The sequence below is a fragment of the Bombina bombina genome, chromosome 3, assembly GCF_027579735.1.
Source record: "Bombina bombina isolate aBomBom1 chromosome 3, aBomBom1.pri, whole genome shotgun sequence".
NCBI classification, from domain to species: domain Eukaryota; kingdom Metazoa; phylum Chordata; class Amphibia; order Anura; family Bombinatoridae; genus Bombina; species Bombina bombina.
The window spans coordinates 258,128,200-258,152,870 of record NC_069501.1 but is presented as its reverse complement, the minus strand read 5'-3'; the positions used below and the strand labels follow the sequence as shown (position 1 = coordinate 258,152,870).

Genomic DNA, 24,671 nt, shown 5'->3' with positions numbered 1-24,671 from the left:
ACATGAAACCTATTTTTTTTTTTAAGTTTAGATTGCAATCTTCTATAGTATATCTACAAAATAAATCTTCCATTCACTTTAATAAAAATATTACACTGCCTGCATTTATCATTGCACAAGCATCTGCTTGTACAGTGCCATCACTGCTTATGCTAGCCCATTGTAGGGGTTGTCAATCTCCCAGAGCAAACGTGTCCAGGGTGAATTTAATCCACCAGCTAACAGCTGGTATAAAGGTTCGGAAGAAGTGGTCTGATGACCGCTACTTGTTAACTATCGGCAAAGGTCCTCCTAAACTGCATACACAGCTTGATAAATAGAGCCCAATATCTCAGTAGTCACTGCACATATGCATGGGTACAGGCATGTGCACAAGCCTTACACATGATTGGTTAAAATGTGTGAAAAAGCCTTTATCCTTCATGAATACAAAATAGGATGATTGTTGTTACCTGAGATACAGATTTAAAAGTAATTTGAAATAAATTATTAAGAGGATAATGTTTTTTTTTTTTGGTTTTTTTTTAATAAAATCTCGATGATTCCAGTACAGTAAAAAAATGTTGCACACCATGTTAATGAAATAGGCAAATCAATTACAGTGTGGGGTTAACATAATGGTTTTCTTAAAATTTTCATGGAGTTAAAACATTAAAAAAATGAGTTAATCAGATAAAAACAATAAGAGAGGATATAAAAAAATGATGTGTTTTTAATGCCAACACCCTTTACACAGAAGAGAAGCAACAAGTACCCAACTTGTTCTCTATGTTATGTTCCCAAGCATCACTGTCTGGGAAGGTATTAAAAAATAAAATGGCCATTTAAATCCTCCATAAAATGCATTAATTCATTTACAATCCTCAGAAACTATTTATTTAAATTAATTATATTATTTAAAATGGATTCCTTAAAACTCATGAGTTGCTCCACCATAAAGGGTTCTTCATTTTAATATTTACATTTAACCTACATTACCAATATTAGCGTTGTACCTATAAAGCAATGGGAATACGCAAATGTCTCTTTTTATGTATTGAATGGTTCATTTTAAACAAGTGATACTTTAGATAATTTATTAAATGGTTATGGGCATTCGAGAGGTGCTGTAGAGATTTTTCACTTACATTGGGAAGAATCTCATCTTATGATTGTGTCCTAATATTTTAAAGCTGTCGCGTTTTTCTTTTTCTTTCATTTCTCTTGAACTGTTTTCACAATTTTTTTGTGGACAACTTAGAGTGGACTCTTTAATATAGGGAGATTTGTTTTAATTCATTTTTTCTGTAAAGCTTTGAATGTGTTTTTGTGATACTGGTATTTTTCACAGGAGGGAAGGTGACATGTCACTTGTGGATTATTATGAGCAATTTGTACAAATATTTATGCATAGCGCAATTTTGTAGATATGATGTTGTGGAAAGATATTTTCAGAAACTTTACTGAATCTATGCCATTGTGTGAGAATGTGTGTGTATGTTTGTATGGGTGCCTGTGTATGTAAAGCTGAACCTATTTCATGACCACACCACACGGGTCATTTTACTGTCCATCTGGCTAAAATTTAAGCCAATATTAGGCTAGAATAAGCTATTTCATTTTTAAAGATTTGATTTAATGATAATTTGTGCCACAATTTATGTTAAAGTATGCAATTAATATGTGCTTTGGATAGCTTAAGCAAAATTTATAAAAACAAATTTCATAATATTGCAAAATACTAATCTACCCCCACCCAGCTACTTAATAATGCTCACTGCTTAGTATAGTGTATTATAGAGTGTGTACAGGTTTTAAGCACTATATGGCAGTAATGTTAGAAACTATCAGCTAGATTACGAGTTTTGCGTTATGGCTCAGAACGCTCCTTTTTCACTACCGCAGCTATTATGAGTCTTGTAGGTATAGCTGTACCGCACACCTTTTTGGTCGCCAAGCAACGTAACTACAGCACCTTTCAAAAAGTCCTTTTTCAATGGGACTTCAACAGTGCCGGTATTACGTGTTTGCCTGTCCGGCCAAAAAGTGAGCGGTACATCCTATAACTACAAGATCTGTACCGCCACCTGAAAGTCAGTAGTTATGAGTTTTACGCTACAAAGCTGTAGCATAAAACTCATAACTAAAGTGTTACAAATTACACTAACACCCATAAACTACATATTAACCCCTAAACCAAGGTCCTTCCGCATCGCAAACACTAAAATAAAATGATTTAAACCCCTAATTTGCCACTCCGGACATCGCCACCACTATAATAAACATATTAACCCCTAAACTGCCATACTCCCGCATCGCAAACACTAGTTAAATACTATTAACCCCTAATCTACTGCCCCCAATGTCGTCGCCACCTACATACACTTATTAACCCCAATCTGCTAATACCTAAATTATTCCTATTTAAAAATAAATAAATACTTACCTGTAAAATAAAACCTAAGATAGCTACAATATAACTAATGTTTTATTTTATTTCACAGGTAAGTTTGTATTTATTTTAACTAGGTTGATTAGTTAGTAAATAGTTATTAACTATTTACTAACTACCTACTAAAAATAAATACAAATTTACCTGTGAAATAAAACCTAACCTGTCTTACAGTTAAACCTAACAAATTAAAATAATTAAATAAATTACATTAATGAAATACAATTAACTAAATTACAAAAAAACCCCACTAAGTTACACAAAATAAAGAAATGATCAAATATTTAAACTAATTACATGTAATCTAATAGCCCTATCAAATAACCCCCCCCCCAAAAAAATAATAAAACCCCTAGCCTAAACTAAACTGCCATAGAACTTAAAAGGGCCTTGAAATCAGCTCTTTTACCTGGCAAATAATAATACAAACAACCCCCAAAAGTAAAACCCACCACCTACACAACCAGCCCCCCCCAAATAAAAACCTACCTAAAAAACCTAAGCTCCCCATTCCCCCGAAAAGAGCATTTGGATGGGCATTGCCCTTAAAAGGGCATTCAGCTCTTTTACATTGCCCAAATCCTAAACTAAAAATAAAACCCACCCAATAAACCCTTAATAAAACCTAACACTAACCCCTGAAGATCCACTTACAGTTTTGGAAGACCAGACATCCATCCTCATCCAGCCGGGAGAAGTCTTCATCCAAGCGGCAAGAAGTCCTCAACGAAGCCGGGAGAAGTCTTCATCTAAGAGGCAAGAAGTCGTCCTCCAGACGGGCAGAAGTCTTCATCCAGACGGCATCTTCTATCTTCAACCTTCCGACGCGGAGTGGCTCCATCTTCAAGACATCCGGCACGGAGCATTCTCTTCATATGGTCCCAGCCGTACACTGAAGGTTCCTTTAAGGGATGTCATCCAAGATGGCTTCCCTTGAATTCCGATTGGCTGATAGAGTTCTATAAGCCAATCGGAAATTAAAGGGTAAAAAATTATATTGGCTGATCCAATCAGCCAATAGGATTGAGCTTGCATTCTATTGGCTGATTGGAACAGCCATTAGAATGCAAGCTCAATCCCATTGGCTGATTGGGTCAGCCAATAGGATTGAAGCTCAATCCTATTGGCTGATTGCATCAAGCAATAGGATTTTTTACCCTTTAATTCCGATTGGCTGATAGAATTCTATCAGACAATCGGAATTCAAGGGACGCCATCTTGGATGACGTCCCTTAAAGGGAACCTTCAGTGTATGAAGAGGATGATCCGCGCCGGATGTCTTGAAGATGGAGCCGCTCCACGTCGGAATGATGAAGATAGAAGATGCCGTCTGGATGAAGACTTCTGCCCGCCTGGAGGACGACTTCTTGCCACTTGGATGAAGACTTCTCCCGGCTTTGTTGAAGACTGCTGGATGAGGATGGATGTCCAGTCTTCCAAAACTGTAAGTGGATTTTCGGGGGTTAGTGTTAGGTTTTATTAAGGGTTTATTGGGTGGGTTTTATTTTTAGCTTAGGGTTTGGGCAATGTGAAAGAGCTAAATGTCCTTTTAAGGATAATGCCCATCCAAATGCCCTTTTCAGGGCAATGGGGAGCTTAGGTTTATTTAGATAGGATTTTATTTTGGGATTTGGTTGTGTGGGTGGTGGGTTTTACTGTTGGGGGGGTTGTTTGTATTTTTTTTTTTACAGGTAAAAGAGCTGATTTCTTTGGGGCAATGCCCCGCAAAAAAGGGGGCTTTTTTATTTTGATAGGGCTATTAGATTAGGAGTAATTTGTTTTTATTTTTGATCATTTCTTTTTTATTTTGTGTAATTTAGTGTTTATTATTTTTTGTAATTTAGATAAATGTATTTTTTTTAATTAATTTATTTAATTTTATTGTAATGTTAGGTGTTAGTGTAACTCAGGTTAGGTTTTATTTTATAGGTAAATTTGTATTTATTTTAACTAGGTAACTAGTAAATAGTTAATAACTATTTACTAACTAGTCTACCTAGTTAAAATAAATACAAACTTAGCTGTGATATAAAAATAAAACCTAAGATAGCTACAATGAAACTATTAGTTATACTGTAGCTAGCTTAGGGTTTATTTTACAGGTAAGTATTTAGTTTTAAATAGGAATTATTTAGTTATTAATCGTAGGTTTTATTTAGATTTATTTTAATTATAATAAAGTTAGGGGTGTTAGGGTTAGGGTTACGTTAGGGTTAGATTTAGGGTTAGATTTAGGGGTTAATATATTTATTTAGTGTTAGTGATGTGAGAGGCCAGAGGTTTAGGGGTTAATAACTTTAGTATAGTGGCTGCAGTGACATTGGGGGCGGCAGATTAGGGGTTAATAAATTTATGTAGGTGGCGGCAACATTGGGGGCGGCAGATTAGGGGTTAATAAGTGTAATGTAGGTGTCGGCAATGTCGGGGGCGGCAGGTTGCGTAGATTATACATTGTATATTAGACATCATAAAACATAATTAACAGAAATAAAGTAACTCTTCAAGATAACATAGTACAAAAGCAAAACATTGCAATGGTTGTTTATGAGTCAGAAGTTTGAACCTCTTTTTTATATTATTGCTTCAAGAGATTCCTCATTGACTTAAAGGGTCACTTTTGGACCTGTGTAAACTAATATAGACAATACTGAGGAAATTAGCTTCTGGTATGGTCACTTTTGGACCTTAGCATAGGAAGGTGGGGGGAGGAAATCAGCAGACAAGAGCTGCTCTGTAAAAAGAAGGGGGGGAGGAAAACGGGCCATCATACATTACTCAATATTAGATATTAGATACAGGATGGAGTATTGTCCAGTAAGAGTCCAGCACATAGGGTACATTTACACCAAAAACCATACTAATGTGTGTAAATAAGAACTGAATTGTAACGGGGGATCAATGGAGTGGGGAAGTGAGTAAAATAGTATTACTCTTATAGAGAAGGGAGCTTTCTTTGCAGTTGCATTTAATATAGAACAGGAACGGAACATAAGTAGCTGTCATCAGAGCTCAGACAGAAACCAGGAGCATAGAGTGAAGTAATAAACAAGCGACTCGTACTACTAGTTATTATATATCCTTATATGTGCACTTCCAGAGCACTTACCACTTATTAACCAGGGGGGTGATTCTAAAAGTTTTGTAGTTGTAATAAAAAGTAAAGTGCGAAGGAATATTAACCCCTTAAGGACCAGCGACGTACCCTGTATGTCGCTGGCCTTTTTTTGTGACTTGATTGTTTTATAGCGTGGTCTTGCCACCAGCGTTGAGACTGCTCTATTCCACAAAGCCTGCTGGAGGGAGTGCATTAATAGCATGTTCTTGCTAGACTTGTGCTATTATGTCCTGAAAAAACCCTTAACGACCAGTGACATACAGGGTATTGTGGTCATTAAGGGGTTAAAGTCTATTTAAGTCTAGGGGAGCTTGTCATCTGTGCTACTGTAGAGAAACATGCAAGGGGGGTCTTTTGAAGGGGGGAATGGAAGTCTATTTGGTGTAAAAGTGAATGAGGGCCACTGCTAAGCATGAGGGGCGTATATCCCAAACCATTCTAGTTGCTTAGGGTGTGTATGTGAAATATCTAAGCTGTTAGAGTGAACAATGAGACCCCATACTATAGCCTCTCCTGTGAAATTTAATTTTCGGGGGCAGTCAGTAGGAAAGCTAAGAGTGGCTCTAAAGATGTATTCTAATGATGCGACAAAAAAGCAATAGGGGTGTGTATAGACTTATACTAGTAATCTATATGCTCCATCTAATAGTAAATTTGTGTGCAAGATAATCAACTAGTTCTACACCTAGTATTTGCAGAAGTTTTTCTCAAGGAAGTCATAATTAGATTAAGCATAAACATGTTAGGAGGCAATCTGCTAGTCCTTCACAAAATAAAAAGCATGCAAGAACCAGCAAACCAGTAACATGGTACTCTCTGCTCCAACTGCCCCTGTAATGCATAAGAAGCTGAAGGTGACTCCACTTTTTATGCCTAATAGTGCGTAAAATGAAATAACTAGAAGAAAAAAAAGTAATAAGAGTTTATAAAAATCTAGATAGGCTGGTCGTGAGTTCCATCTCATGAATATACATGCAAGCTAAGCAACCGGTTCTGTAATTAATCCACACTATAAATTACCCCATATAAAGGACTCTGATAAACAATTACATGTTCATGTAAAGAGGTCGACTACTAGCCCACCATATTACCAATACATATCAAGGCAATAACCAGCAAACATTTAACGAACATATCTGAATAAACATGAGCAAACATTAATGTCCAGAAGCACACATCTGAACAGACGCTTATTGTGCATTACTCTATCTTCTCTGTGTCTAACCCACACCGGAGCGATTCAGAAGTGAACCGATGGTATTCAGGCCCTTTTCTTCATTGGTGGCAGCACAGATGTCCAAGGAGAATGCCCGGAAAACCTCAGCTGTAAGCCGCTTCAGAAAGGTAAACACAACAGCTACCTTTTTCTCAACTGGGGAGTTTGGAGCAGTGTGTTTGTGCAGAAGCTCCGGATGTCCCGCGCGGGAGCCGGCCGCATCCCCCGACCAGAACACCAGAGGTGAGAGAGATAGCGCCTTCCTCTCAGTTATGGCTGAAGTGGATAAAGGTGGTTGGGAGGGAATCGGGCACTTCGGGGCTGGGAGCAAAATGACATTCAATCTCCATGATTCCTGTGGGGCTACAAAAGAGCGGTGCGGGTAAGTTGCGGCAATTGTCTCTGAGCTGTGTACACAGATATCAGGAGTGGAATCTTCTGGTGTGTAAGTATGAGCCTCCGGACAATCAACTAAGGTCTTGGAAGTAGAAGGGCTGTGTTTAGCTGGCTCAGCAGGGTCATGTATTTCACGTGGGTGCCAAGCGCCATCTTTTGCACGGGCCTCCAGTATGCTGTAAGTTCAGCGAACTCTGCATCCATCTTCCGACCCAGGTCAAGGAGGACAGCCTTCATAGTTAGTTGAAAGTCCTCCATCCTATAAGTTAGCAGTTAGGTAGGCCCGTTATACCCGGAAGGCCGGGGGGGGGGGGGGGGGTTAGAGAGAGTATTGCAGGCCGTCACCTCACTTAATTCAGAGTAGAGAGTATAACTCCAGGTTGATAAGTCCATGCATGAATATTCCTTAAGAAGGGAGCTCATTCAGTTAACCCTCGTGGGCTGCGTATCTGCTAGGCTTGTTTGAGCTATAGGAGATGCGGATGACAGCCTAAAGTCATTACTGGCTATTTCAGGTCCTGGGCACTTTTATAAACCCTTCTTAGGTCAGTTCTGGATCACAAAATAAGTAGCAATAAATTGCTGTAGTTAGCGGATGGGTTAATGTCTAAATATCTAGTAAAAGTTATAAATTAGATAGAAAGTCCCAGGAGCTTCATGAAAAGCGACCAATCATGGCCACCTCTTGGCCACGCCCCGGGGTGTTAGGCTTTTTTTAGCCGGCTCTCCCCATTGATGTCTATGGGGAAATCGTGCACGAGCACGTAAAACCAGCTCAAAGCAGCGCTGGTATTTGTGTGTGTTATGGAGCTCAACGCAGCCATATCGCCTGCAAACGCCGGGTTTTTGCAAACCTGTAATAGCAGCGCTATTAAAGGTGAGCGGTGGAAATAACTTGCAAGTTATTACCGAGCCACTCAAAACTCGTAATCTGGCTGAATGTTTTTAGCAATAATATACATATAGCGCTCGACAAGTGCACACTTTTGAGTCTACCTCAGTATGCCTCATAGAAAGGAACTAACTTTTAACTAAGGATAAAAAGATAAATCTGATAATATAAATAGATTAGATTTTTTTTTAAATTGTGTACTCTATCTGAATAATAAAAGTTAATTTTTGACTTTCATATCCCTTATATACAAAGGCTGCATTATGCATGCAATTTAATGAACTATCCGCATAAGCTACAACATGAAGAGGAATAACTTATATTCATTAATGTTAGTATAATTTATTTCTAAAGCAGCAATATATTCTGCAGAGCTATATTAAGAAGTATAGTGATAACATAATTACATAAACGTAAAGCAATTTCAGGGTCTGTAGCGGTAGACATTTTGTGTTGCATGACGAGTGGGCTTATATATTTTAAATATATTGCTTGCATCTAAAGATGTAAGTAAATCTTCAGGTCACCCAGAGCTCTATTCATATATTTTTTGGCCACTTGATTAGCATTAAAGCTGGTTATGATTTTGAGTACATTATTGATTTATCCCCATATCTGGACACCTTTCATACAAAGATTCATGGAAGTTAAATGTATTTTTGAAGTTGGCAATATTAGAGTTTATATGGAATACACAAACCTAAACAAAAAGGCATAATTGGTAATCAGTAAAAAGTGTCACGTACAGTGACTGACACCCCATAATTAATCAAGCTAATACAGTGTTTTTTAAAGTGTGAGGCAGCCACCCCAGGGGGGTTCTTCAGCCTATAAGGTGGGACACGGGTTCAGTGACAATTTACACTGTCCTATGGAAATCATAAGCAACAGTTAACTTTGGCAAATTATAAAATGTTTTTTAAGAACCAACAATGACGCTTGTCATGTCATGGTGGAATAAGGCAAAGGGCAAGATGTAGTTGGAAGAAAGCCACTGAGGTCAGAATTGCTCAGAGACTGCTTTGTATTTGTTGTCTTGATCAGTAACTTGCGTTTAACACAGGAGTAACAAATTGCAAATTGAAACGTAAATTAAGCACTTTTTCTGGTTCTGCATAATCCCTGCATCAGATGGAAAATCCCCAAATTAAAACTACAATTTATTTTACTATTTTCTTTAAAGAGAAACAATAAAGTAATATCTACTATGAGGGGGAAGGGAGCTGGCTTATAAATTTTGTTAAAGGGGAGGCTCGCTTTCCAAGACAAAAATCCTGAGCTACTATTTTCTTTCACTTGTGCTGCGTACTACAATTTCAGAAGAAGACAGAAAAAGATGGAGATGCAGAAAATGCTGCTACCAGCACAAATAAAAAATAGCAGCCATTACATGGCTTTAAAAATATATATATATACAGTTCATACATAGGCAATTATTTGTAATTCTTTTCCTTCTTTGGAAAAAATGGGATTTTAAATTTAGGATTAATATAATCGACTAATACATAAAGGAAAATTTAAATTTTATTTTCACACAAATAAGATGTAATTGTGTATTTAATAGTTTACTTTGTCATAAAATGCTCTGAAAGCACTCAGCGTAATTATCAACAAATAAGTCAGACGTAATGAATCATTTCTCAGCATTAATCCAACACTAAACGTTCAAGGTTTGAAATGTTTCTTTTCATGACCTTGTCATTTTCCGTTCAAAAAATAAATGCAGGAAATCAGTTTTAAGACTCATTATAATGCAATTGTCATGAACAATTTGTTGTCTATAAATATCTCATGTAAATTAGTTTCCATGTGAACCATTTAAATTAATCCCTACAGCAAAATGGTGGGTGACAGTAGGTCTTACCTATTACAGTGGATATTATTGCAAACTCACTCTGCAGTAATAATAGTGCTCAGCCCAGGTTTTTTTTTAAACTTTTAAGATATTAAAGGGACACTAAACCCAAATTTTTTCTTTCATGATTAAGATAGAGCATGACATTTTAAGCAACTTTCTAATTTACTCAAATTATCAATTTTTCTTTGTTCTCTTGCTATCTTTATTTTAAAAGCAGGAAAGTAAATCTTAGCAGCCAGCCCATTTTGGGTTCAGTACCATGGATAGCGCTTGCTTATTGGAGGATTACATTTACCCACCAATAAGCAAGCATAAACCAGGTTCCCAACCAAAAATGGGCTGGCTCCTATGCATCACATTCCTGCTTTTTTTTAGCCATAATTTAGCACTTGATACACTCAAATGATCTCTCAATACTCATCCATACATTTATGATCTCATATCTGGATTATTATAATGTAATATATACAAGCCTTCCAGAACAAAACAATGCCATAATCAGGTGGTGCAGAATGCTGCAGCAATGCTACTGATAATTCAGCCAACAGTTTGCAACATGACATTCATTCTCTGGTTGTTAATATATTGCTGAGCATAATTTAGGATAAGCCTAGTGTCCTACCTGATGCAACTCTATGTCCGTATTGTTCATCTCCAGTGCTCAAGCCACACCAGTATGCCAGAATTTGATGATATCTGAACTACAGCACAGGTGAACTAATTAGCTGATCAGTAACCATAGTTACTAACCTGCTCTCACCAATCAGCTGATTATTTCACCTGTGTACTAGTTCAGATATCATGAAAATCTGTCCCAGTCGTGTGCCTTGAGGCTTGAGCACTGGAGTTGAAAAACACTTAGCTAGGTACCATGTGCTCCTGTTTACAGTCTTTGATCAGCAAGTTTTCTAAATGTTTACTAAGCATGAGGTGTCTGAGTGATCAATTATGCATGCTGCCTCTCTTTAATACACTCGACCCAGACCAATGCTAACAATATTTTGTTGGGAAGTATTTAATGTGAAAGTCAAAATTTAACTTTCACCCTTAGAGCATTCAATTTTCATAGACTTCAATTTACTTCCATTATCCTTTGTTGGAAAGCATACCAAAATTCCACAATAGCAGGACTTATCTATAATTCCAGCCAGATCTAACCAGGAAGATTTAACTCCACCACCACTCCTCCTTAACAAGTGTTGAAGGCTTGCGCGTACTCCGAATAGAGCACACAACCTTGAAAACTCCCTTTTCTGTAAAGCACTTTGATTCCACCCCCAAAAAATTGCTGCATGATACATGAGTTATAATAACAATAATCATCTGATATAGCTTTTAGCAATGCAATCAATTCCAATTCTTATTTCACCCTTTTGAATTCAGATAAATAAATAAATCAATATTAATACACAGACAAATATAACTAATCATCAACTAAACTGATTGGTATTTCTAGAATATTTGAGCAGCAGCTAAATAAGAATTTGCCTGAAAAAAATAATAAATTAAAGCTGTTTAAACATAAGTTGAAACTAATACAGCAGCTACATACTTCCTGTTGATGATTATGGACTGGTAAGGGCAACTCCAACAGGAACAAGTTTACCAAGATAAAAAAATATTTATTTAAAACAGGACATTCTTTTTTAAAAAAAACAAAAACAAACAACTTATGAAATGCCCAATGTTAATTAAAGACATGAGTGCAATATTTTTCAGCCATAGTTAAAACACATATACAGGCTCATTGATAGATATAGAGCTGTAGCAAGACGTTACCTTTTCTCAAGCTCAGAGTCACCCAATGTGCCATTTAATAGTTGATTTGGAGTCCATTTTAAGGTCAGATTTTCACCACTTTGGTGCAGCGAAAGGTAGCCAGGTATAGCTTCCATATCTTCCTTCTAGAGACAGAAGTTTTGTAATAACATCTTTACATTAATTTTAACACAAACTTGTAATTTGGACATACTTAAAGGGACATGAAAGTTTTTTTCATTTCCATGAATGAGATAGAGAATACAATTTTAAACAATATTACAATTTACTTCTATTATCTAATTTGCTTCATTCTTTTGGTATCCTTTGTTGAAGAAGCAGCAATGAACTACTGGGTGCTAGCTGAACGCATTGGGTGAGACAATAACATGAGGCATAAATGTGCAACCACCAATCAGCAGCTCTGAGCCTACCTAGGTATCCTTTTCAACAAAACATATTAGTTAATAGAAGTAAATTTGAAAGTTGTTTAAAATCACATGATATATCTGAATCATGAAAGAAAGAAAAATTGGGTTTCATGTCCAGACTTATCTATCAGTTTGCATAAAATGGTTGTTTAAATAGTGAGAATGAGTTATATAATTAAGGACATTAATTTATGATAGGAATTCTGGGAAATCAGTATATTTCTGCGTAAATGGGCACCTCAATCTGTAACAATTATTTTATTTAAGGGGGTTTGGGTTAGATTAGGGGTATGTGGGTGGTGGGTTGTAATGTTGGGGGGGGTATTGTATGTTTTTTTTTTCAGGCAAAAGAGCTGAATTCTTTGGGGCATGCCCCGCAAAAGGTCCTTTTAAGGGCTGGTAAGGTAAAAGAGCTTTTCTATTTTTATTTTAGAATAGGGTAGGGCATTTTTTTTTATTTTGGGGGGGCTTTGTTATTTTATTAGGGGGCTTAGAGTAGGTGTAATTAGCTTAAAATTGTTGTAATCTTTTTCTAATGTTTGTAAATTATTTTTTTATTTTTTGTAACTTAGTTCTTTTTTATTTTTTGTACTTTAGTTAGTTTATTTAATTGTATTTATTTGTAGGTATTTTATGTAATTAATTTATTGATAGTGTAGTGTTAGGTTTAATTGTAGATAATTGTAGGTATTTTAATTAATTTATTGATAGTGTAGTGTTAGGTTTAATTGTAATTTAGGTTAGGATTTATTTTACAGGTAATTTTGTAATTATTTTAACTAGGTAGCTATTAAATAGTTATTAACTATTTAATAGCTATTGTACCTGCTTAAAATAAATACAAAGTTGCCTGTAAAATAAATATAAATCCTAAAATAGCTACAATATAATTATAATTTATATTGTAGCTATATTAGGGTTTATTTTACAGGTAAGTATTTAGCTTTAATTAGGATTAATTTATTTAATAAGAGTTAATTTATTTTGTTAGATAAAAATTATATTTAACTTAGGGGGGTGTTAGGGTTAGACTTAGCTTTAGGGGTTAATACATTTATTAGAGTAGCGGTGAGGTCCGGTCGGCAGATTAGGGGTTAATACTTGAAGTTAGGTGTCGGCGATGTTAGGGAGGGCAGATTAGGGGTTAATACTATTTATTATAGGGTTATTGAGGCGGGAGTGAGGCGGATTAGGGGTTAATAACTTTATTATAGTACCGCTGAGGTCCGGTCGGCAGATTAGGGGTTAATAAGTGTAGGTAGGTAGCGGCGACGTTGGGGGGGGGCAGATTAGGGGTTAATACTATTTATTATAGGGTTAGTGAGGCGGATTAGGGGTTATTAACTTTATTATAGTGGCGGCGAGGTCCGGTCGGCAAATTAGGGGTTAATAAGTGTAGGTAGATAGCGGCGACATGGGGGGGGGCAGATTAGGGGTACATAGGGATAACATAGGTTGTGGCGGTGTGCGGTCGGCAGATTAGGGGTTAAAAAATTTTATTAGAGTGGCGGCGATGTGGGGGGGGGCCTCGGTTTAGGGGTACATAGGTAGTTTATGGGTGTTAGTGTACTTTAGAGCACAGTAGTTAAGAGCTTTATGAACCGGCGTTAGCCCAGAAAGCTCTTAACTCCTGGCTTTTCTCTGCGGCTGGAGTTTTGTCGTTAGATTTCTAACGCTCACTTCAGCCAAGACTCTAAATACCAGCGTTAGAAAGATCCCATTGAAAAGATAGGATACGCAAATGGCGTAGGGGGATCTGCAGTATGGAAAAGTCGCGGCTGCAAAGTGAGCGTTAGACCCTTTCCTGACTGACTCTAAATACCAGCGGTAGCCCAAAACCAGCGTTAGGAGCCCCTAACGCTGGTTTTGACGGCTAACGCCAAACTCTAAATCTAGCCGATTGTGTAATATTATAAATAGAATATTTTAATACTTAATTGAAATAATAAATTAACTATCCAATGAACATATTTTAGTTGCATGTTTTATAGTTTAAATATATGATTTTAAGCTATTTTTATTAAACTAGGACCTTGCTTTGTTTTATAAGTAGGAAACATGAGTATATATGTAGTATATTACCTGACAGAAGCCACAACAGGCTGGCTTTATAATTTTAAAACTTCACAAACACCCACAAAATAGTTCATATGGTTCAACTAATGGATATAAAGGGATCCTTTCAATATCTGTTTTAAGGTATTTGCTGTTTAGTTTAGGCATTACGATTTTTTTGCATGTATCTTTTTTTTTTTTTAAAGGCAATTTCATTCAACTCTGTACCATTAACAGAAAAAAATAGTAATTATGTGATGATTTTGGAGTGATTTAGCAAAACTACTGATTGTACAAATCCTAAAATGTACTTAAAATGAGTTTACAAATACAATAATGTTCTGGTATATAATACTCATGTATATCTGTCCATATTTGACTACTACAGATAACAGTCTTTTAAAAAAAAAAATGTATGTCCTGTAATTAAAAGCAATGCATATTTGACAGTTTAAACGCAATACATGCAGACCTTTTGAATTGCATTGTTAAATTGTTGATTATAGAATGTATATATATATATATATATATATATATATATATATATATATGCTTACTTGGTAAATTAATTTAGTTCATGATAGTGAGAGTCCACACATAAGATCATTACATGTGGGAATATACTCAAATTCACTAGCAGGAGCCTCCTGGTGGCCAGGGAATGAATAGCCCACTTGTGGACTCTCACCATCCATTGATGGAACAAATGATGCTTACCTGATAAATGAATTTCCTTCAGGATGGTGAGAGTCCGCAAGATCATTACAAGTGGACAATTCATTCTCTGGCCACCAGGAGGCTCCTTCTAGTGGACTGGTGTATAACCCCACGTGTAATGTTCTGTGGATTCTCAACATCTTATGAAACAAAGTGGATTTTTTTTGTTTTTTGTCCCTTTAAGGTTTTCACACCTATTATCAGCATGTTTGTCTTATATTACTATCCAAAAACATTCAAACATCCATTTAAAAGCATACATTTTTTTCAAGAGAAAGCTATCAATCAAAAAGTGTTCATACCAGCTGAACTTTTACACTCAATTATACAATATAAACAAACAAATAAATAATAAAGAGAAATATAAAAGCATGAATTTATTTAAAGAGAAAGCCCTCTGTCCAAAATATTTATACCAGCTGAACTTGTTCATTCTATTAATTATACACAATAAATTAAGTTTAAAAATGTAACTAGCTCAAAATAATATCTATGCAAACTTTGCAGTACACTACAATGAAAAATGCAGTTATATCTATTTAAATTAAGAAAGCTTTGATTTTTTTTTAAAGAAGACGGGGTACTCCTCTCATGCCCACACCAAAATTCCAACTGACCACCCCCCCCATGGACAGATGACCAGTAATATTACCCTAGAAAAAAAAAATCCAAATCAACTTACTGGTTGGACTAATACATTATTTTTTCCATACAGAAGATGTGTTTTAGAATTTTGATGCAAGGACTCAACATATTCTCTAGCTGAAGCAGCAAACTTATCTTCTGACGTGCTACCACTGGAGTGACGTTTCTTAACCTGTAAAAAAGAAAAGCCTTGTAAATGCCAGCTATTTCATGCAAATTCCATACAATGACGATCAATAAAAGTGGTTGTATTTTGTACACTTACAGTATAACTTTATTAAACAGACATGCCGTTGAGCAAAAAAAAAAAAAAGTGCAAAGTATTTGGCACACCGTTTGCTTTAGTAGATATAGACAATATTGGTACTTTTTTCAATCTGTCAGAATTCTTGTGCAAATATTTTGTGTAGCACCTTGAGTTATTTTATTTCTTATTTTTCTAAGCCATCTCAATATATTACAAGAGTTGATGTTTGAATTGGTAAATTTACTCAAACTAGTATATAATATAACAGTAAAAATCTAGAAAAACAAACAAGGAACTCTAAGACACTGACATCTTAAAGGACGTAAAAGATACAGTCCAGAGCAAACCATTAATAGCTAATAATGATGTGTGAGATTAACAAATGCACAACATTTATCATTAACAGTATATAAAAGTTCAAACACCTCACTACAATCACCAATGAATGCAATTTCAACAATATTTTTAACTTTTTATTAAGCCAAAAAACAACTGTGTATATTAACATGTGAACTGAAAATGAGCAAAACTTTAACAGTTAGAAACATATTTAAACAGTAGAGATGTGTCAAACAGAAGAGACATTAAAGTCTAAATAGAACTTTCATAATTTAGAGATAGAGATTGCAATTTTACAAAATATTTTTTTTTAAAATTACGATTGACTTGTTATTAAATTTACTTTCTTCCTTGGCATCCTTTGTTGAAAGGCATACCTAGATAGGCTCGGGAGCATGGATGGACATGACGAGTACTTTATGGCAACATTGTTTTCAACAATGTTATACACTGTTGAACTATATAGTAGTGTTTGCAAAGATGTATAATGTTGTTACAAACATTGTTGACACAACTGTTGCTATAAAGAGCAAAAGACACTTGCACACTCCTTACACCACTCAGAGCCTAACTATGTGTAACAAATGGTTTACTAATATAAAATATATTCACATAGGTTTTGATAGTGTATTTATTTAATGTATGTCTTCATATGTCAGAAAGGATCAAAACAATTGTGACTTCCTTACCTTAGATATGTTAATGGACAGTTGGTCTCACAATACTGTAAGAATTCAACTGTAAAGGTATATGGTCAGCTGTGAGACAGAAAGGTGCCAGGAACTATCTTCCTACCACCAAAAATACATCCTGGGTTGGTTGGAGAAGAGACTGGTCAAATCAGTTATATTTCTATATACCTATCAAGTTAAAACAAGTATATAGACTGCTAAAAGAGGAAGCAGCAGTTCTGGAGGTTGCTGAGAGTAGAACTAAAAAGGGGCAGCAGTCCTGGACAAAGCAGAGTGGAACTATGGGAGCCCAGCAGTGTTTGAAGATCCTAAAGACATTGGTTTAATATTTCTAATTATAAAGGACTGTTATATTTATCATTTTAATTGGGTTGTTAATGTACCATCGTTGTTTATATTGTTTTGCACTTTTTGTATGCTATATTTTTTAGATAACTCATGTTGATAAATTGCTGGATACTTGCACATGTAGTACTACCAGCTTTTCCAGCTAGCTCACTGTACAACAGGAACAGCACACAATAAATATTTTATTTCTTCTCTAAAGGGACATAAACTTTAATAGTATGCAACTCCAAGATAGGTAACTGCACAGTGCTCATATTCGTGCAATGTTTTTAAACATTACAGATGCAATTCTGCATTATATATTGTCACTGCTGTATGATGTATGCATGTGCACCTGTCACTGAGGAACTGGTAAAGTTCAATTTAGGGCCACACACATACACCTAGCATAGCTGTGGCAAATATATTTATTTACTTTAGGCCCTCATTACCCACATGATGGGTGAAAACAAGGAATACAAGGATGTGAAAGTAAGTACTCTTGCTTGCACGGTTTTTCTAGGCCTTATCAGTAGCTTAGGTGTAAAGGGTGACATAGGTGGATAACATATTTCTTGCTAAAAAATAATACTGTTAATATACACTAGACTTAAAGGGACATTAAACACCTCAATATAGCAATATAAATTGTTTAATTACATGTAGTAAAATAACTTTGTAATATATTTATTTTGTTCTCCTGTCCTGTCATTTGATTCTGAATATTGTAGGCTTTCCAATTCATGTTAAACATGGAAGTGCAGACAGAGCTACTGTATATTCCACACAACCATTGGTTGCACACTAATCTTTGTACTGTATACATCATTCAAGTAATGATTTAGTTTGTGTTTAATGTCCCTTTAAAGGCACATGGATTACCTTGTATTTGCATTTTTTAATCTTACACCAACTGAATGTAAAAAATCTGAATACATTAACACCTTGTTTTTTAATGACCAAGTGACTCTTCCCGTCACTTGCTATTTGGAGGAGCCATTCTGGGTTTGTTAATAACATAAAAATAACTAAATCTGCATTGATTTTGCAGTGCCCTTTAAAAAGTCACTTATCTCTCTTGCTGAGCTCAATTAAGGAGAAATATAGATAGACTTTTACAGCTATCAAACAACGACTGGAGTATGGACTATTATCTTCTAATTGTCATGGGTACTGGAAACCCATCATTTTCAGAGTGGAATTTTAAAGGGACAGTCTAGTCCAAAATAAACTTTCGTGATTCAGATAGATTATGTTATTTTAAACAACTTTCCAATTTACTTTTATAGCCAATTTTGCTTTGTTCTTTTGACATTCTTAGTTGAAAGCTAAACCTAGGCTCATATGCTAATTTCTTAGACCTTGAAGGCCGACTCTCATCTGAATGCATTTTGACAGCATTTCACCACTAGAGGGAGTTAGTTAATGTTTGCCATATAGATAACATTGTGTTCATGCACGTGGAGTTACCTAGAAGTCAGCACTGATTGACTAAAATGAAAGTCTGTCAAAAGAACTGAAATAAGGGCACAGTTTGCAGAGGCTTAGATACAAGGTAATCATACAGGTAAAAAGTATATTAATATAACTGTGTTGATTGTGCAAAACTGGGGAATGGGGAATAAAGGGATTATCTATATTTTTAAACAATAAAAATTCTGGTGTAGACTGTAACTTTAAGGCATTACATGCAACAAATACTAGACTTGGGAACTTGTATAAATATATTGTTTACTCAAATATAAAACCACTGAAGGGAATGAAGCTCAAAATGTCAAATTATTATTTCTATTTAACACTCAGACATGTATATAGCACTGAAGCACAATATCATAGTTGAGAAAACATTTTGGCCTAGATTACAAGTGGAAGCAAAAATATTAGTGCTACTGTGTGTTAATATCACTTGAGCGGAATCCAATGTTTATTTTTAGCACCTTAGCAATAGTCTAGGTCAAGCTAACATCTGCATGCCGGATAGCGCAGGTGAGCTAAACCCCTCACATAATAGACCTATATGAGGACGTGCAGTAAATTTCATGTCAGATATTGATCGCGCTCTAAGCCGATGGTGCACCAAGCCCATGATATATAACGAGTGGAGTTCTTCATGTAGTTCTTTGCTATCATATTAATAATAATGTTTTCTTTATGTCTTAAAAAGTTCAAAATTTTACATCAATATTTTGGATTGTGCTTAAGCACAACACTTAAAGGGCCACTAAACCCAAAATCTTTCTTTCATGATTCAGATAGAGAATAGAAATTTAAACAACATTACAATTTACTTCCATTATTTATTTTGCTTCATTTTTTAAATATCCTTAGTTGAAGAAAAAGCAATGCACATGGTGAGCCAATCACACGAGGCTTCTATGTGCAGCAACCAATCAGCAGCTAGTGAGCATATCTAGATATCCTTTTCATCAAAGAATATCAAGAGAATAAAACAAATTAGATAATCTAAGTAAATTAGAAAGATGTTTAAAATTGCATTCTCTTTCTAAATCATAAAAGAAAAAATGTGGGTGGCATGTCCCTTTAACTCATCACTTGTAATACACACAAATAGGTCTCCCTGGGCTATCCATTTAAAATACAGGACAGTTGAAAAAGTTAAGATGCATTGGTTTAAAATACAGTATAAAACCATCCACTGGGCTATTGATTGCAATCCACTTGTCATTTTTTAGGACCCTCTAAGTACTAGATTAAATTGTCCATATGTAACCATTCTGCTCATACTGAATGTAAACAGTAAGCAGTGGCACAAGTGAGATCATCTGTGTTGGCTACTTAGAAATGTCTCATTGTTGCATATTTGTTTTTAGTACTTATGCAGTGGTTCATTGTTTCCAAGATTGAGTTCAGTAAAACGTTGGTGTTCCCAGGTGTGTGATAATAGGTTGAACAAGAATATTGTGACAATTGTTATGTTTGCAAAGTGATGTTCAGGAAACATGATGACAGCTGTTTAGTGTGCTGTAAACAGATAATAACACTACAAAAATAAAAATACCTAATCAATGTAACTAAATGATTTGATGATAAAACAATTTTGCATATTGATTTTTCATGAGTAACATTAAATGAAATAGTATTACATAAATAAAAAGTTTATAATAAAAGGACACCACAATAACACTTACACTGAGCAGTAGATTTTTTTTTCTGACAAATTTCAAAATTTCCATCCTTTTTACTATATCACGTGATAACCATTAACGAACCACAGAGTTATCTGGGAACTCGTGCAAACACTCAGAGGTAGCTTGTTACGTAAGAAAGCGTGCACATTAAAAGAATGTGTAACATTAGATATAAGAAGACACTAAAAAGTTTTTAAAAATTGCATGCTTTGTCTGAATCATGAATTTTGACTTTGGTGTCTCTTTAATAATATCCTACTTCCTGTTATGCTAATTGTGGTTTACTAAAAAATATATATATATATATATATATATATATATCTTCTTATTAAAATGCTGATATTTTTCTCTATACTAGGTCACAGTAATACACTTATGCACTTTGCATATAAAACAGATAACAGAGTTTAGCTGTTGAAATCTTTTTTTTCTAGTTTTGTTTATTTCTTATACTCAAAAAACGATTTTAGTATTAAATAGTTCTCTTAGACAGTTTTTTATGAATTAAAAACAACACACTGAAGTGATAAATGTATTTTATAAAATAGTTTGTTATTGTGAAATAATTTGTGTGTACACACACATATATATATATATATATATATATATATATATATATATATATATATATATATATATAATGTTCCAAGAAAGACTGAACTCACCGGTTTAGTAGAAAGTAAAAAATAACTTTTAATTTTACATGTTAAAAACAAAGGGAAATTGTTTTTAACATGTAAAATTAAAGTTATTTTTACTTTTCTACTAAACCCGTGAGCGCAGTCTTTCTTGGAACATTGTATTATTTTTTACTTATGCACCCCGGCAGCTGCTGTATTAATTAAACAGGAGTGCAACACCTTTAGATTATATATATATACAGGGAGTGCAGAATTATTAGGCAAGTTGTATTTTTGAGGATTAATTTTATTATTGAACAACAACCATGTTCTCAATGAACCCAAAAAACTCATTAATATCAAAGCTGAATAGTTTTGGAAGTAGTTTTTAGTTTGTTTTTAGTTATAGCTATTTTAGGGGGATATCTGTGTGTGCAGGTGTCTATTACTGTGCATAATTATTAGGCAACTTAACAAAAAACAAATATATACCCATTTCAATTATTTATTTTTACCAGTGAAACCAATATAACATCTCAACATTCACAAATATACATTTCTGACATTCAAAAACAAAACAAAAACAAATCAGTGACCAATATAGCCACCTTTCTTTGCAAGGACACTCAAAAGCCTGCCATCCATGGATTCTGTCAGTGTTTTGATCTGTTCACCATCAACATTGCGTGCAGCAGCAACCACAGCCTCCCAGACACTGTTCAGAGAGGTGTACTGTTTTCCCTCCTTGTAAATCTCACATTTGATGATGGACCACAGGTTCTCAATGGGGTTCAGATCAGGTGAACAAGGAGGCCATGTCATTAGATTTTCTTCTTTTATACCCTTTCTTGCCAGCCACGCTGTGGAGTACTTGGACGCGTGTGATGGAGAATTGTCCTGCATGAAAATCATGTTTTTCTTGAAGGATGCAGACTTCTTCCTGTACCACTGCTTGAAGAAGGTGTCTTCCAGAAACTGGCAGTAGGACTGGGAGTTGAGCTTGACTCCATCTGTCAACCCGAAAAGGCCCCACAAGCTCATCTTTGATGATACCAGCCCAAACCAGTACTCCACCTCCACCTTGCTGGCGTCTGAGTCGGACTGGAGCTCTCTGCCCTTTACCAATCCAGCCACGGGCCCATCCATCTGGCCCATCAAGACTCACTCTCATTTCATCAGTCCATAAAACCTTAGAAAAATCAGTCTTGAGATATTTCTTGGCCCAGTCTTGACGTTTCAGCTTGTGTGTCTTGTTCAGTGGTGGTCGTCTTTCAGCCTTTCTTACCTTGGCCATGTCTCTGAGTATTGCACACCTTGTGCTTTTGGGCACTCCAGTGATGTTGCAGCTCTGAAATATGGCCAAACTGGTGGCAAGTGGCATCTTGGCAGCTGCACGCTTGACTTTTCTCAGTTCATGGGCAGTTATTTTGCGCCTTGGTTTTTCCACACGCTTCTTGCGACCCTGTTGACTATTTTGAATGAAACGCTTGATTGTTCGATGATCACGCTTCAGAAGCTTTGCAATTTTAAGAGTGCTGCATCCCTCTGCAAGATATCTCACTATTTTTTACTTTTCTGAGCCTGTCAAGTCCTTCTTTTGACCCATTTTGCCAAAGGAAAGGAAGTTGCCTAATAATTATGCACACCTGATATAGGGTGTTGATGTCATTAGACCACACCCCTTCTCATTACAGAGATGCACATCACCTAATATGCTTAATTGGTAGTAGGCTTTCGAGCCTATACAGCTTGGAGTAAGACAACATGCATAAAGAGGATGATGTGGTCAAAATACTCATTTGCCTAATAATTCTGCACTCCCTGTATATATATATATATATATATATATATATAAACATAGATATTGACGGCAGATAAGAGCCATAGGCCCAGCAAGTCTTCCCAATATTACCTAACAGTAAAAACGTATCTAGTTCGTAGGATAGCCTTATGCTTGTCACAGGTATTTTTAAAGTCCCCCACAGTGTTTATCATTACAACCACTTGAGGAAGTTTATTCCATAATTTAATCACTCTTTCTGTAAAGAAGTGCTTCCTCAAATTACTCCCGAATCTACTACTCTTTAGCTTGAGATCATGACCCCTTGTTCTCAAATTTTCCATTTTATGTAAAATACCCACAGCCTCAGTTTTACTAAGCCCTTTAACATACTTGAAAGTTGCTATCATATCACCTCTTTCCCTTCTCTCCTCTAAGCTATACATATTTTGGTCATTGAGCCTATCCTGGTAAGTCTTATTTTTTAGACCATGTACCATTTTGGTAACCCTCCTTTGCACAGATTCAAGTTTGCTAATATCCTTCTGAAGATATGGCCTCCAGAACTGCACACAATATTCAAGATGAGGCCTAACTAATGATCTATAAAGTGGCATAAGAACCTTACTATTTCTGCTGCAAATACCTCTACCAATACATCCAAGCATTCTGTTGGCCAGGCCCGGCGCTTGCATATAGGCAACCGCCTTACTGCGCACCAGCAGTGGGGCGCAAAATTGTCAGACTCAGATCAGCCAGTGTTTAATATATTTATTTATTTTGACATATCAGTGGCGCCACTTAGGACTCCTGTCTCCCGTCTCCGAGTCCCAGCAGGCAGCAGCAGTGCAGCACCGTTTCCGGCCTCTTAGGTGCCAGTGCCACAGTAGTCAGTGCTGGTAAGCTCCACCTCCTCCTCCATCCGGTCCCTAAAGCACGGGCCTCTGACTCTGTAGTGTCAACTATCACCCGTGACCCACCTCTTATCTCTCTTGCTCAAGAAGAGTCAGAAGACAGGTACTTAGTGTGCGTGCCATGTGTCACCCTGATCTGGTGCTCCCCCCCCCGGAGCATCCACTCTGTTACAAAATTTTGTATCATCTGCAAACAGACATACTTCACCCTGTAGCCTTTTGCTGATATCACAGATAAATATGTTAAACAAAACAGGCCCCAGAACTGACCCCTGAGGAACACCACTAGTAACAGCCCCCTCTGCTGAATAAACTCCATTTACTAAGACACTTTGTTTTCTGTCCTTAAGCCAGCATTCCACCCAGTTCCCAATTTTTAAATCTAGACCAAGTTTGTGAATTAGTTTGTTGTGTGGGACGGTATCAAATGGTTTGCTAAAATCTAGATATGATACATCAACTACTCCACCCTTGTCTAATACTTTTGTTACATAATCAAAGAGGTCAATTAGATTAGTCTGACATGACCTCCCTGAAGTAAAACCATGCTTTGGTCCTTTAAATTGTTTGTCTTTATGTAAATAATAAATCTTTCTTTTAACAGGCTTTCCATTAATTTCCCTATTACTAAAGTTAACCTAACTGGTCTGTAGTTACCAGATTCTTCCCTACTGCCCTTTTTATGAAGAGGTATTACATTTGCTATTCTCCAATCATCTGGAACAGCTCCTGTTAATAGTGACTGATTAAACAGATCAGAAGGGAAAGTTAGCACTGATCGAAGTTCTTTTAAAACCATTGGATGAATATTATCAGGACCCACTGCCTTTTTAACATTTATTTTTGATAATGCTAACAAAACCTCATCCTCTGTAAAAAGATAAGTGTTAACTTGTTTCTATTTTTCGTAGCATCCCTTAATGTAGACATTCTATCTTCACAATCTTTTGTAAAAACAGAACAGAAGTAATCATTGAGACAGTCTGCAATTTGCTTATCTCATTCTATTATTCTACCATCAACTGCTTTAAATTTTACTATTCCTACCTTATTTTTTCTTCTTTCACTAATATATCTAAACAATGTTTT

General features: G+C 35.8%; 1 protein-coding gene across 1 annotated transcript in view; it reads right to left on the bottom strand.

Annotated features, from left to right (window-relative positions):
• SGSM2 (small G protein signaling modulator 2) overlaps nucleotides 1-24,671 on the bottom strand; it is a 534,608-nt gene that overhangs the window by 128,809 nt on the left and 381,128 nt on the right. Inside the window, exons 7-8 of the mRNA XM_053705239.1 lie at nucleotides 15,552-15,686; nucleotides 11,688-11,812 (exon numbers count right to left, since the gene is read on the bottom strand). Of these exons, the coding sequence (XP_053561214.1) occupies nucleotides 11,688-11,812; nucleotides 15,552-15,686 (260 nt within the window). The remainder of the gene's footprint in view (nucleotides 1-11,687; nucleotides 11,813-15,551; nucleotides 15,687-24,671) is intronic.